The sequence below is a fragment of the Hemicordylus capensis genome, chromosome 1 (assembly GCF_027244095.1).
Source record: "Hemicordylus capensis ecotype Gifberg chromosome 1, rHemCap1.1.pri, whole genome shotgun sequence".
NCBI lineage: Eukaryota > Metazoa > Chordata > Lepidosauria > Squamata > Cordylidae > Hemicordylus > Hemicordylus capensis.
The window spans coordinates 25,312,054-25,326,530 of NC_069657.1; the positions used below are offsets into that span (position 1 = coordinate 25,312,054).

The following is a 14,477-nucleotide window of genomic DNA, read 5'->3' on the forward strand; positions in this document are numbered from 1 at the left end:
GTTGCTTAATTGGTTAAATGACTGCCAATAAACAGTAAACTTGTTCTAATAATTAACAACCTATAACTACATAGCCACCCCCAGGGTTCCCTCTAACAGAGATTCTCAGATGTTGTTGACTACAGCTCCCAGAATTCCCAGCCAATGGTAACTGCAGCTGAGAATGCTGGGAGTTGTAGTGAACAGCATCTGGGAATCCCTGTTAGAGGGAACAGTGCTCGTAGTGCCACTGAGAGGGAAGAAAAGTGAACTCTGAGAATGCTGCTCTATTGCTGCTCTACTATGAAATGTCATAGAGCTTCTAGTTTTCTGGAGCATGAAATAAACCTCATCTATAAATATTGCCTTTTCATAGGACATCCATTGTGTTTTAAATTTTTCTGGAGTTGACAGCAAATGTGAAGGCCTTAGGCTTAGGGGATGGCAATGTATAGAGTGCAAAACATGCAGTGCCTGTAGAATCCAGGGCAAAAATGCAGGACATTTTAATTCCTTAATGCAGTATAATGTTCAATTTAATTTTCAGTACGATTATTTTGACTAAATTGAGTCAAATTTACAGGCATAGGTAGGGACTATTTTTAAGATAGTCAGCATGGTGTAGTGGTTAGAGTGCTGGACTAGAACCAGGGAGACCTGAGTTCAAATCCCCATTCAGCCATGATACTTGCTGGGTGACTCTGGGCCAGTCACTTCTCTCTCAGCCTAACCTACTTCATAGGGTTGTTGTGAGGAGAAACCTAAGGTATACTTCTCTGGTGTACCTCCACCAGAGTGGAGTACACCACTCTGGGCTCTTTGGAGGAAGAGTGGGATATAAAATGTAAAAAATAAATAAAATTGTGAAAATAAGGAGCAAGGACCACTTGAGTATTTTGCCTGCTTAATCATGAATGTATGCACAAATTGTACTGTAGATTATTATGTATTTAGCCAGCAGGGATAGCTTAGAGTACCTGAGGTACAAATTGTCCAAATGCAGGCCAATATAAGATACAGCCCTGGCCAGAATGAGAATTGCCCTGGGGAGAGGCCAGTATCGGGCCTTTCTTCCATACAAGAAAAAGTTAAGGAAAGCACCTGCTATACAAGCCACAAAACAAGTTTATCCCTAGTTCAAGTGTGTGTGTATGTGTGTGTGTATATGTTTGTGCATCTGTGTGTGTATAAATATATATATAACTCTGCGGATGACCAAACCTGTAGGTAGCATTGCTAACATCTAGCTGCGTACTTTCGTATTAACTTTATGTTTCCAGGATTCCAGGACAGAGAGCACCAGCCTATTCCAGAGCCAAATACGTTGCATCTTTGGCAACCATGCCAGTGACAGGGGACATTATGAGCTGTACCACCACCATGATTCCCCGCCTCACAAATGCAAGGAGAAAAACAAGCCCAGCAACTCTACGGAGACAAACCCAGCAGAGGGGCTGGGGATGGTGGAGTCCATCAAGTGTTCTGACAAAAGAAAGAAAGCCAAAATGGATGATAAAGATAACAATAACATTAATAATATTATTTATATTATAATACTATATTAATAATAATAATCCATTAGTGAAGTAATAATAATAATAATAATAATAATAATAATGCCACTATTGAAGCATTTTATTAATTTCCCAACCAAACACATATATCCAAACTAAAACCCGGCGCCCTCCCCAAATACATTCCCCCGCCCTCCCAGTGCCCCCCGTCCGGCCCTCGGAGGCATGTGCGCCCTGTCACCCGCCCAGCACCGACCCTCCTGCCCGCTCCTTGCTGTGGTCAAGCGGGTGCCTGGGTGGGCGATATGGGTGGTGAGGGTGCCCAGGCAGGGCTGCTGGAGCATGGGCGGGCTGGCAGGTGGGCTTTGCTAGGGGCACCTCTGACCCTTGCTTGGGCCCACCCTGGGGAAGAGACTCTTCCCTCCAACCATCTGCGGCTGCATGCACTTCCTCCCAGCCCCTATCCTCCGAGTGGCTGCTGCCCCGCCACCATCTGTGGCTGAGCGCTTTCTCCCTGCAGGTGGGAGGAGGCAGCCAGGCCGCCCCGCACGGTGACATCCTGTGCACTCACCTCCACAACCACCTCCCCACGAGGCCCCGCTGCACATGCTAGTTCACGTCCCCCACACACAGCCCTAGGGAAAGCCCTGATCCAAACGGTCTTGTACCCTCAGCACGGTCTTGTACCCTCAGCAGTCAGGCTCACTGAGTCCAGCTCTGTGTGCATAGGACGGTAGCCACATCGCCCCAACCTGCTAGCCCCCCTTGACGGTGCCACAAGAGAGAGAGAGACTCGCCGTTCTTGTTGCGGCTGTGGCAAGGCAACCTCGGAGCCAGGTGCTCGCTTTCCCAGACCGCAGCCTTTCCCGCCGCAGCACGGACCTCGCCCCAGCCGCAAGGGCGCTGCTTTCCGAAGCTAGGCGAGTGCTGGGTGTGACCCACGGGGCTCAAGACTTGTGGCTCCACCCCTCAGGAAAACCCAAGGGATATATAAGCCCTTGTGGCCGCGCCACGGGACTCTGCGCTCTTCTCGCAGCGACAGGTGCGCAAGCAGCCCCCGGCATGGGCAAGTACAGGGTCGCCCGCGAAGACTTCCAGTGGGTTTACACCGAGCAGCCCCACACGCAGCGGAGGAAAGAGATTTTAGGTAAGTCTGCCCCAGTAACTATAATAGGGCAAGGGGAGACAGTTGTCTGGGGGCCCACTGCCTTGGGGGGCCCTCCCAGAGGCAAGTCACATGACTGACTCCCCCAGCCATGCACCCACGCAGGCTTCCTTCAGTTATATTCATCCTCTGAAATTGATGTGAGTGTTAAGACGTGGAGCTACCAGAACAACATGTCTCTCTCTTGCATCGTCCACAATTTACACAACCTTTAAAAAAAACAATTTAGGATGATGTTCTATTGTGGCACACACACACACAATGTTTTTTGTTACCACTATTCAGCCTCATTTAAGATTTCTTTACTTCATGGGCTGAGCTTCAGTGAGGGGGGCCCATTTTAAAATTTTGTCTCTGGGCCAACTCCATCCTTGCTACGCCCCTGGTCTGTCTGCCCGCCTCACGAAAGCAGTTCCGAGCACAGCCGCCCTGGAAAGCGGCTACGTGTGGCTTGGCTTTGCGGGGTGAGGGAGGCATTGGAATGGACCTCGTGGAATGTAAAGGGCTAGGCAGGCTAGAAAGCTTCCCTTTGAGTTTAGGTCACTCACCCACTGCCTGCTTAGTGGGAAGCCCCGGGATGGAGGGGGGTGAGCAGGGATGGAGTGGCCCGTTCCGAAGTGCCCGCGCTCGTCTCCACAACAGCCCCTCCGACAGCCAGAGAAGCCGAGAAATACCGCCGTCCCCTCTCCACTACACCCCTGGCCTGGGTGTGAGGAAAACGAACTCTGCACATGTTCTAGGGCATTTGCTTCCTTCTCGCCGTCCCATAGAGGACCCCGCCCAGACAGCGAGTGTATTTTGGAAGGGCAGGTGTATGTCCACATCGCCGCCGGATTGACACTGGGAAATGTGAGCTATCGGGGAGCGCTCCATACACGAGTCGGGTTTTTCATGGAGCATTGGAGCTTAGCCTGATTTAGGGCCGGCGGCAAAACATCCATTTTGGCTTCTGGCTGGGGGCAAATCTGAACTATCCCGTAGTTCACCCCTCTTAACCCCGCGGCGGGAAAACCTGCTGTCCTGGCATCAACTGAGGCTCTCTGGGCTGACTCCTAGCTTGGATGAAGAGGTTCTTCCTCAGTAGCTCTGCCAGACCAGGCTTTGTTGCCAGAGAACAAGCGAGGCTCTTTTACTTCAGCATCATCACCCCTCCCTCTCTTCAATTTCTTTTGCCCCTTCCTTAAACGCTTAACTTCGCTCATACTTTGACGTCCCTTTAATTCCCTTCACAGTTGAATTCTCCAAAGTGGGAAGAAGAGGTGCTTCCGCGCCTAAACGAAAAGGTGTGACAAGCTGAGTGGTTCCTAGCCGGCAGCCTGTCCATTGGGCGCCCCCAGCCCCACGCTTCCCCATGTCCCGCAGGCCCCTCTCCTATGCCCACCCCACCACCCCCAGTCTAGCAGCGGCAGTATGTCGGCGCACACCCAGCAGGCCCCCAGCCCCGCATCCCCCTGGGGATAGCCCTGCTTTCAGGTGCACTTTAAATTGCATCCCGCCCGCCCCCAGCTTTAAGAGACAGCAAACTTTATTGCAGGATTCAGAGGTGTGAAGTACTTGTAAAAAGTACTTTTAAAAAAACTTAAAAAGAAAAACCCAACGCAAGAAGTGGATTTCTTTTACCCCAGCCATAAATCGGGCTAAGTTCCAACGTGCAATGAAAAACCCAAATCATGTATGGAGTGCTGCCTGATAGCTCTCAGGGAATTCAGTTTAATGCTGGATGATATGGGAACGCACACTTGCTCTTCCATGGTTAAGCAAAGTAAAATCGTGTTCTGGGAATGGCCCTGGTTATGCTGTTGTGTGACCAGCAAAGGATCCAACAGTTTAAGTGTTTTGTTTCATAGCATTTAAATGCTGGGATAATCTTAAACTGGAAAATTATTATTTTGCCATGTATTTATTTAGTTTATTTATATCCAACTATCCCAGGGGTTTTTCACACAGGGCTTTTAGCTCATATCTCCTCCACAATAGAGGATGTGCATTCACATATCACTGCCCAAAGACACAAAGTCACAAGTTGTGGGTGGTATATAAATATGTTTAATAACTAATAATAAATTGTAAATATCAACCAGATTCACCCTGAAGTCGCTACGTGCTATCAGGGAGCACTTCACACACACTTCAGATTTTTGATTGTGCATTGGAGCTTAGCCTGATTTACGCCTGGGGTTTTAAAAAAAAATCCACTTTTTGTGTTGGTTTTCTGGGACAACTTCAGACTCACAGTAAAGGCTTGTGGTCAAGCCTGCTGTATGAAAAATGCCTTGGTGGGATGCTGGTGACTGGCCCAAATTCACCTAGGCGTATTCCACCCCTGCTAACTTGGCTAAGAGGCACCTTTTAATGTGGTGATTCTCTTTATTTAGCAGGGGGAGAGTAACTGGCCCTATCCACCCCCAGCACAGGACCTCCAGTGACTGTTGCCGGTGTCTATCTGATGTTTCTTTTTAGATTGTAAGCCCTTTGGGGACAGGGATCCATCTTATTTATGTATTATTTCTCTGTGTAAACCGCCCTGAGCCATTTTTGGAAGGACGGTATAGAAATCAAATAAATAAAAAATAAATAAAATAAATACCACTCCTACAAGAGGTCTCTTGGGTATCCAGCTGAAACCAAACAGAGATGAAAGTTTGGGCAGTATATACATTTGATAAATAAATAAAATAAATTTAATGAACTGATAGGGCTTGTCTAGAGTCTCAAACTGGTGTACAACTTGATTGATTGCAAGAAAGAAGCAAGTTCATAAAACACAGATGGTTTCCAAAATCTTCTTTTCTCCTTGTCAGTCCTCCTTGCTGGGACTGGAACCTCCAGAAGAATCTAAGGATCTTCTGAGCATGCTCCATTACCAATTAAGAAAGGGGAGTGGAGATCACAGCACCCTTTAAGTAAAGTGTGCCATCGCATTGGTGTCGACTCCTGGTGTCCACAGAGCCCTGCGGTTGTCTTTGGTAGAATACAGGAGGGGTTTACCATTGCCTCCTCCTGCGCAGTATGAGATGATGCGTTTCAGCATCTTCCTATATTGCTGCTGCCCGATATAGGTGTTTCCTATAGTCTGGGAAACATACCAGTGGGGATTCCAACCGGCAACTTCTGGCTTGCTAGTCAAGTCATTTCCCCGCTGTACCATTAAGCTAACAATAATACTGATAATGATGGTGGGGGTTACATCTGCAATTTGCCTCCTTAGCATTTGTCTTTGAGACTTTTGCTGTGACCATAGATTAGAGGATTCATGAGAGACAGTTCTGGCCATGCTCAGTGGGGCTTTCTTGTGAAATAAGGGCAGAGCCTCAGTACTGAAAACCGGTTATGTGGCTGATGGTCACGCATTTCATCTTTGACACAGACCAGAGCCACACCGCACTGGTTGATTTCTGAAACTCTTTTTATATGGACTATGGGTGAGGTGTACACATTCCATTAGCAAACAACTGTTTTGTTTCCTATCCCCTTTATGAAACCAGCTCTTCTTTATTACTGAGAAGGCTAGGCATTTCAAGGAACATTGCCCAGTTACCTGCCTCGAGCAACGTATTCTCCTGTGTCACAACCCAGAAGGAAGTTTTATGCTTTCAACTCATTTTGCACATTGACACCCTAGAGCATTGGTAGCCACTGTTTTTCAAGCGGTGGCCGCTTTGGTAAAAGACCAATGTGAGAGTCATTTCCAGTGTGCTGACCTCTGAACAGTACTGTGCTTTTCTCAGTGCTGAGAGGGCCTTTTAAGAGAGATGGAGCTGAGAGAGAGAGAGAGAGAGAGCGCTAACTGACAGAGTTAACCCCTGCTAAATCGGCCACTTAATAGCAGAGCGGGAAATGACTTGCACAGCAAGCATGAGGTTGCCGGTTCAAATCAGACACTAAGGCACCCTTTACCTTAAAGCGGTGGCTCTCTTATATTTAGCAGGGGGGAAGCAACTGGCCCTATCCAAATGCAGCACTAACCTTTTTCCGCCCATAGGTAAAAAGGCTTTTTGCAAAAAATGCTGTTGTGTGGTGGCAGTAGGCTGCAGGGAGCGGGGTTGAGGGGAAACATTCCCTCTTTGCCCGAAGTGCGGTGGTGGCTGCAGCAAGGGGGCGGGTGAGGAGAAAGTCCCCCCATAGCATTTTAAAAAAAAAAGAAACACCACTGTGCTGCGGTGGCAGTAACTACAGGGAGGGTGGGGGGTGAGGAGGGGAGAGCTCCCCTTAACCAACTCTTTACCTTTTACCCAGGGAGGGAGGCTGGGATGGAGCAAGGCACTGGGGGTGGAGGCTGCAAGGAGTAGGGGGACGAGGAGCAGAGAGTTCCCCCTTTTACCGGGATTGGAGGCTGCGAGCTCCTTCTAGCTGCCCTCTCCCCTCTCAGAAGAGAGTCGGGAGGCCTGTGTAGCCAGTTGGCTATACTAATATCTGTACTACTACTACTACTACTACTACTACTACTATTCATATTAGTAGCAGTAGCAGTAATAGTTAAGAAGAGTTCTGTGGGGAAAGCACTGGGAAGGGCTAGACACCACAGCACTCTGTACGTGCCTCCAAAGATGGTGCGCAGAGTCCTAAGAGGGCTCAATTTCCCTTAAAGGAGAGCACAGATCTTGTACAATATGCCAATGTCTCTTAATAATCTTTTCAATTGAACTGGCTAAGAGACTAAAATCCATGGACCAAAACAGCTTAGACCGAGTTACAGATGGTTTATTTTCAAACAGCATGTGTCTAGCTATTCCTTCTGTCTGTCTTGCAGCAAGGTCTATTATACATTGTGGGGAGGAACCCTATTTCTTAAGCCCCAGAAATATGCCTGACTTTGTTGGTTGAAAATATCACCACTTGTGCAATTTCTTTTTAATCTTTAAAATTGTCCAAATGGGATAGTATCTTTAATATGTCTAATATGAATATTTTAGCATAGAATAGAAAAGCTGTCTGTAGGTTTGCAATATCCCTTCACCAAAATGTTATTAGCCTCCTTATACACAGTGACATCTAAGAATGAATTAGATTGGTCGTTTACATGTCCAGTAAACTGCACATGTGGGTCAATAGAATTGATCCAATTAAAAAAAACAACGAGGGTATGAAGCAATCAGATTGAACAATGACTAAAATGTCATCAATAAATCTGCCATAATATAAAAAAGGACTTCTTGTAAGGATTGTTATCATTCAAAATTATGTTGGTTTCTAATTGAGCCATATATAAATTTGCAACACTGAGAGCAACTGGGCTGCCTATAGCCACTCCCTGGATTTGTAGATAATATTTATCTTCAAAGCAAAAAATAATTATTTTCTAAAATGATGTCTAGCAACCAATAAAAATGTGTAGGAGGATTCAACTGAGATCTGGAATGAAGATATGATGTTATAACCATTCTGGCACTTTCCTGTGGAATTGTTTTTATAATCGTTCTGGTGCAGTACACAAAGCACCTTGTGCACCTTTATTGCACAAGGATTGCATGTGACATCTAGGTTGACTACCTTGAGGCAGTATCCTTCAAGAAGTTCCAGGGTATTCACAGAAGTGCACCTAGGTAATTTTGGAACCTGGACCTAAAGGCTATTGGAGCCCCCCCACACACACACAAATTAAGCATCATTATGCTCTGCCGGGCGACCACAGCCAGTCCCCCATGAGTAGGAGACCAGGTGTGTACAACCTTCCATGATCTTCTGAACTGCATGTCCTGCTCTTCTCTCTTTGCTTTCCCCCCTTATTAAATTTTAAAAAGTCTTTATCTTTTAAGGAGTTGTACATAGATCTCCCCACGCCCACTGCTGTCTTCACAACAACCCTGCAAGGTAGGTTAGGCAAAGAGATGACGACAGTCACACAAAATGAGGATCTGAGCCTGGGTCTTCCTGGTTCTAGCCCACACTAACCACCACACCAGACTGGATTTCAGTAGAGTTGAGGCGGGGCGGGGTGGGGTGGGGGCAGGGGGAAGCTACAGACAGGGAAGTTCCGGAGAAGGAAAGCAGTCTTCTCCCAGTCCAGGTGATGTGGGACAAGGCAGCAGCATTAATATTCACTAGGATAACAAAATATCTTATAAAACCAGGAGACATTGAACTCCTACATGTTCTCGTTTTCCTCCTGTCAGTTCTTGAGAACCTTGTCCACACAGCAAGAAAGAGATGGGGGTGAACTGATAGAATGCTGGGGTGAGAGCACCGCTTCAGGTTTATAACAACATTTTTTACTGCTCTGCTGTGAATAATTTTTTAATGCAAGCAGAGGCTGAACACAGCAGACCAGGTTAGAACCTTGCTCTCTCCCTGATATGCAAGTGTTCTCCTCAAATGAAGCTCTTCGTATGGAGAAAACATTACAAAACGTTATCATCCACCTACAGTCTGAAGTGGTACAGTCCATTCTGCCACTCATTCCACTTGTAATGTGTAGACGTGGCCTACATTATTAAGTTACTCAACAGTTTATTTGTCCCTCTATGTTTTTGGCATGTCAGAGACGATTCCAAAGTATCCATTTGTTTTTGTTGTTGTCATTGTTTTCGGGCAGAGGATATTTTGCAAACTCTCTTTAACAAAATTTGATTGATGGTCTATGTAAAATTGCCTTTTACAACCGTGCTTCTGGCATCTTATTTTCCTAAACATCTCACTGACATTGGGTTGCTTTCTGGAGATACCTTATTTGCCTAAAGATTTCACTGCGATTGGAATGGGCTCCACCTGGCCTACAGAGTACTCTCCTCACCAGGAAGGGCCATTTTTTTGTGTGTTAATTGTCAGTGCCCTGTGTTCTTGTAAACAGCTGACCTTTCCTACTCACACAGTCAGTTGCTCCTCAGGCTATGCTCGGAAGCTGTAAAGGAGGTCAGCTGAATCCTGGAATGAAGAGAGAAGAAGTAATAAGAACAGTAAAGAAAATTCTATTTGCTCTCAGTTCCTGTCTTGATTTCTATCTTGTGGTCTGTCTGGCACAGTATAGTTAGTAAAACCCCAACTATGAATTTGGGAGCAATGATTACTAGCAGGTTTATCCCCCCCCCCAAATAAACCCCCATCGTTTCTCTCTTTCTCAAGAAATTTGCTATCTGAGCAACTTTATTTAGAGTCTTTTGCACTTTTTGCCCCAGAATTGATTCTGTGTTTGTTGTTCCTTATAATCAGCTTTTGATTTCCTGGAAGGGTGCCAACAGGTCCAGCCTGACATATAGGCCACCTAGGTGGTCGCCGAGGGCACCAGGTTTTAAGGAGTGCCAGTGTGGCTGTGCCAAAGACCTAGCTGCCCCATGACAGCTCACGATGTGAGTGGTGGAGGATGGGGCAGGTGGGCACAGAACAGGCCACAGGTGTGTGTGTGTGTGTGTGTGTGTGTGTCCCCATCATATCCTAGCTGCCTTTCTATCTCCCCCACCCCTGCTTGGTGTGCTGCCCTAGTTTTAACTTGATCTTTGTGAGATAGCCATTCACTGGCCATCTGTGCACACTGGCCATTTGACTGAGGAAATTAGCATTCTCCGTGACTCAAGTTAGAGCCAGGGTGCAGCTGTGGCCCATTCCGCACCGACCAGCCCCATCCTCTGGAAAACCTGGATGTGGCCGCCCCAGTGGCACCAGCCACACTGGAAAATGAGTGAAGACTTTAATACTGGCTTGCAGAAATAGCCAGAAATAACATTTCTAGTTATTTTGCCATGCTATACTAATGAGCTGTGTCTTTTCAGCACAGTGGGGATCTCGACTGAATTTAATTTTTTAATTTAATATTGGTCCCACTTACAGTCTGCCTTAACTGAGTTCAGTGCGGTTAATTAATAGGGAAGTGTGCATAGGCTACCACCTAATCAGCTTCAGCTTTGCTTCCCTCCAGTGCAAGTTGCTTGCAGAAACTCAAAGTTAGTGGTTCTGTCACTTTCCCCTTGCAGGACATTCTCACCAGCAGTCTAGTGCATGGAACCTCCAAAGGAAAAGAGTTATTAACCATTGCTTTCCTGCGAGCAAAATAGTACTCGGGGCACACAAACACTCCAGAAACCAATTGAATTGTCCCTTTGGGGTAACTTTGTACTTAACTGGCCCGTGTTGCCACATCACCCCTAATGCTCCACATCTTAAAATGGGCGCTGCATGGCTTGTCTGTGCTCAAAGGACTGCAGATACCACAAGCAGTGTTTGAGCTGTTGTGAGTTGTTTGTCATGAACACTCCACTCCGTGCTTTTGTGCAGTTCTTACATTTAGTTACTCAAAGCAAGAATGGGCATGGAATTGTGCTGATTATAGATGAGCATAAATCATTTTTTGCAATTCGATTCAACCTCGAACCGAATCACAAAAACTCAAATTGATTGTCAGAACAGCTGGACACTGTAGAGGCGTATCTAGGGAAAATAGCGCCTAGGGCAAGCACTGAAATTGCATCCCTGTCCAAACATCTGACACCCATCTTTCAGATAACTTTACCATAATATCAGCTCAAAAATACAAGTCCAGACACTTTCAGGAGAAAGACGTTGTAAGCAACACACACATGCATACACGCATACAACCACACATGTGGCACATATGTGCCAGTCGCCTTCCCAAGGAAACGCAGCACATCCATGTGCTGGGCATGCCTCCATAGAGCTAAGCAGTGAAAGCTCTCTTTAGCAAATGCTCTGCCACCTCAGCATACCTCACTACAGGTTGCTGCCTCCAAGAAATTCAGGGATGGGTTTTTTCTGTCCAGACAGCTTTTGCCTTAAAGGGAGATGGTTGCAATGGGAAATCCTAGGAGCCCCACCAATCTGAAATTATCCAGCCGCTTACAATAGACTTAGATCCAGCAGCCTGATCAGGAAGAAGATGGAAGTTGCAGCTAGCCACAGAACAGCAAAACAGTGTGATATTCGAATCAGAAAAATGGAGTGTGTGTGTGTGTGTGTCTGTGTGTGTGTGTGTGTGTGTGTGTGTGTGAGAGAGAGAGAGAGAGAGAGAGAGAGAGAGAGAGAGAGAATTTATAACAATAATCTACCCTGCACTACTGTCACCAATTTTCTACTCTGCCACACTGCAAAGGATTGGTAAAAGGTTGCCCCTGGGCCCTGCCCCATCCCCTCAAGTTCTGCCTGGCATGCAGAGGGGAAAAATATTACCAGCTAGAGCAATCTGGCTGCCCTACGTAGTAGCTACAGGCTGAGAAAGGGGGAAGGCACACCAAGGGAAAGGTGTTTGGTTCTGGAATAGACAATGAAATAAATTAAAAAGAGACAAATTGCTTGACTTCATAACCAATCAGCCAGCTTCCCTCTAACTCTGCTCGAGGAGCAAACATAGATGCAATTTTGCCCATGATTCAGTGTGCTTCCTGAGTCTAAAGGTAAAAACAAAAACAAAACCCCCAATTCTATTGTACACATATTCCATTTCCGATCTGTCGCTGTGACAAATACTAAGGTAGTAAGAGCATATGGCCTGTGATAGTGTGCATTGGATGGAGGACACCAGCCACCTTCATAGCATTACAACCCTTTCAAAAGTGAGCTCTGCCATAAATGAACCAAGTAGACACACAAATATGGTGCCTTGGATAAGTTACACCTCCATTCCCTCACCCCCTCCCTGTGGACTTCTTGGAAGCATCTGGTGGGCCACTGTGTGAAACAGGATACTAGACTAGATGGGCTTTGAGCCTGATCCAACAGGGTTGTTCTTATGTGATTTGCTTAATTGACTGAGAGCAAGTTTCTTTACAGTGTTTCTCTGCTTGTGGCACATTTTGATCTAGATTGTGTGGAGTGGGTGGCTTGATGGAGGGAGATATTGGAGCTAGATGGTCTAATAATTCCGTGAATGGGTGCAAGGCATCCATTTAAACTGTCATCACCTTTAACCTGACATTACTTTCCCCCTCAGCAAAGTACCCAGCCATCAAGTCTCTAATGGGATCAGATCCCCAATTAAAATGGATTGTGACAGCAATGGTACTCACCCAACTTCTAGCCTGTTACCTGGTGAAAGATTTATCCTGGAAATGGGTTCTCTTCTGGGCCTATGCTTTCGGTGGCTGCATCAACCACTCTATGACATTTGCAATCCATGACATCTCTCATAATGTTGCCTTTGGTAACAAGCAGATCAGGTGGAACAGATGGTTTGCAGTCTTTGCCAACCTGCCCATTGGACTTCCCTACTCTGCATCCTTCAAGAAGTATCACATCGACCACCACCGATACCTTGGCGGACACACTTTGGATGTGGACATCCCCACTGATTTTGAGGGCTGGTTCTTTTGTACTCCACTACGGAAACTGATCTGGCTCATCCTCCAGCCAATCTCTTATGCCTTGAGACCACTGTATGTGAACCCCAAAGCAATTACTAAGATGGAAATATGTAATGCTTTGGCACAGTTCTCTGTTGACATTATAATCTACTTCCTGTGGGGTGTGAAGCCTGTTTTTTATTTAATATCAGGAACACTCCTTTGTTTGGGTTTGCATCCAATTTCTGGGCACTTCATAGCAGAACATTATATGTTCTTGAAAGGATATGAAACATATTCCTACTATGGTCCGCTCAACTGGATCACCTTTAATGTTGGCTATCATATGGAACATCATGACTTCCCTAGCATTCCTGGAAGCAAATTGCCAATGGTAAGTATCAGGATTTTATCCTTGCTAGTGTTGCAATAACTCCCTCCCACCTCCCTCCCCGTATGATTTAAGAAATATCTCCTTTAACTCCTAACACTCTCCATTCCAGAGGCTAATAGGGAGGAACAATAGAATCAAAACATACAGAATTAAATAATGACAAGCAACAGATGCTATCCGTCACACATCAGGCTCAGCTCCAACCACAGAAAGACAGTCTAATTTAGAGGGGAAACCAGGCCTTATAAAAGATACTTTCATATATATCATATATATTCGGGATGGGGGTGGGGATGCAATGATGAAGCAAGTTCCAAGTTCCCTCCCTGGCATCTCCAAGGTCGGACTCTCTTTGTAGAAAAACAAGGGCTCTCTTTGTTGAAAAATAAGTGTGTGTGTGTGGCGGGGGGGGGGGGAATCCACCAACTTACCTCTCCCCAAATCCCTCTACAGCCTTGCATGTACCCCACAGGACATCCCCACACCCCATGTGCCATAGCCTGGCCATGCGCACAGCCATGGGGTGGGCCAGCGGGACAGTACATTTACTCAGGTTTTAAAAGATCCTGGGTCTGATCTGCTTGTGTGCCATATGCAGATAAGTGGGCGCAGGGGATCATGGGAGAGGGCACTCTCCTCTGCTCCCCCAACCCCAGGGCAGCTGGGTCGACTGCAGGGGCCACTGGTGATGGCGCACCTGTACACAGGTGTGAATCGCCAGGCAGGGGGCTGGTTTCCCGGGCACCCCAGCCGCTGTCCCCGGGAGCAGGAAAGCAGTCTCTGGGATACACCTTCCCACCGCTTCCCAACACACAGCAACACAGCTCTACTCAGAACACCCATGGACTGACACTCATGTGAGTGGGTGTAGTCCACATGGCTGTTTAGTGGACACACTCATCATCATGTTTTGATGAGGAGTAACCAAGGCCTTGCTCATGAGTAACCAGGAGTTGTAACCCCCCATGCCCTGGAAGTGGCTGGGCCCACTTCCCCACCCTTTCTTTGCAAAAATATAGAACCCATCCCTCCAAAACTCCCCACACTCTTCCTCTGGGTGGACCTGTAAGCACCCAGAGGGCATCTAAATGCCCCCTTTTCTCTTCCCCTGGTATATGAATGTTGTTGGTGGAGGACTGGACACTGGGACCTTTCCACCCATTCAAAACTCCCAGTTCCTGGTCTGCCTTCCTGTATGCAGA

The 14,477-nt window shown here is 46.7% G+C and overlaps 1 protein-coding gene across 1 annotated transcript in view; it reads left to right on the forward strand.

Moving 5' to 3' along the window:
* The first annotated feature begins 2,523 nt into the window (after window positions 1-2,523).
* The window catches only part of DEGS2 (delta 4-desaturase, sphingolipid 2), a 31,165-nt gene continuing 19,211 nt past the window's right edge, over window positions 2,524-14,477 (forward strand). Inside the window, exons 1-2 of the mRNA XM_053253516.1 lie at window positions 2,524-2,640; window positions 12,533-13,275. Of these exons, the coding sequence (XP_053109491.1) occupies window positions 2,556-2,640; window positions 12,533-13,275 (828 nt within the window). The 5' untranslated portion in view covers window positions 2,524-2,555. The remainder of the gene's footprint in view (window positions 2,641-12,532; window positions 13,276-14,477) is intronic.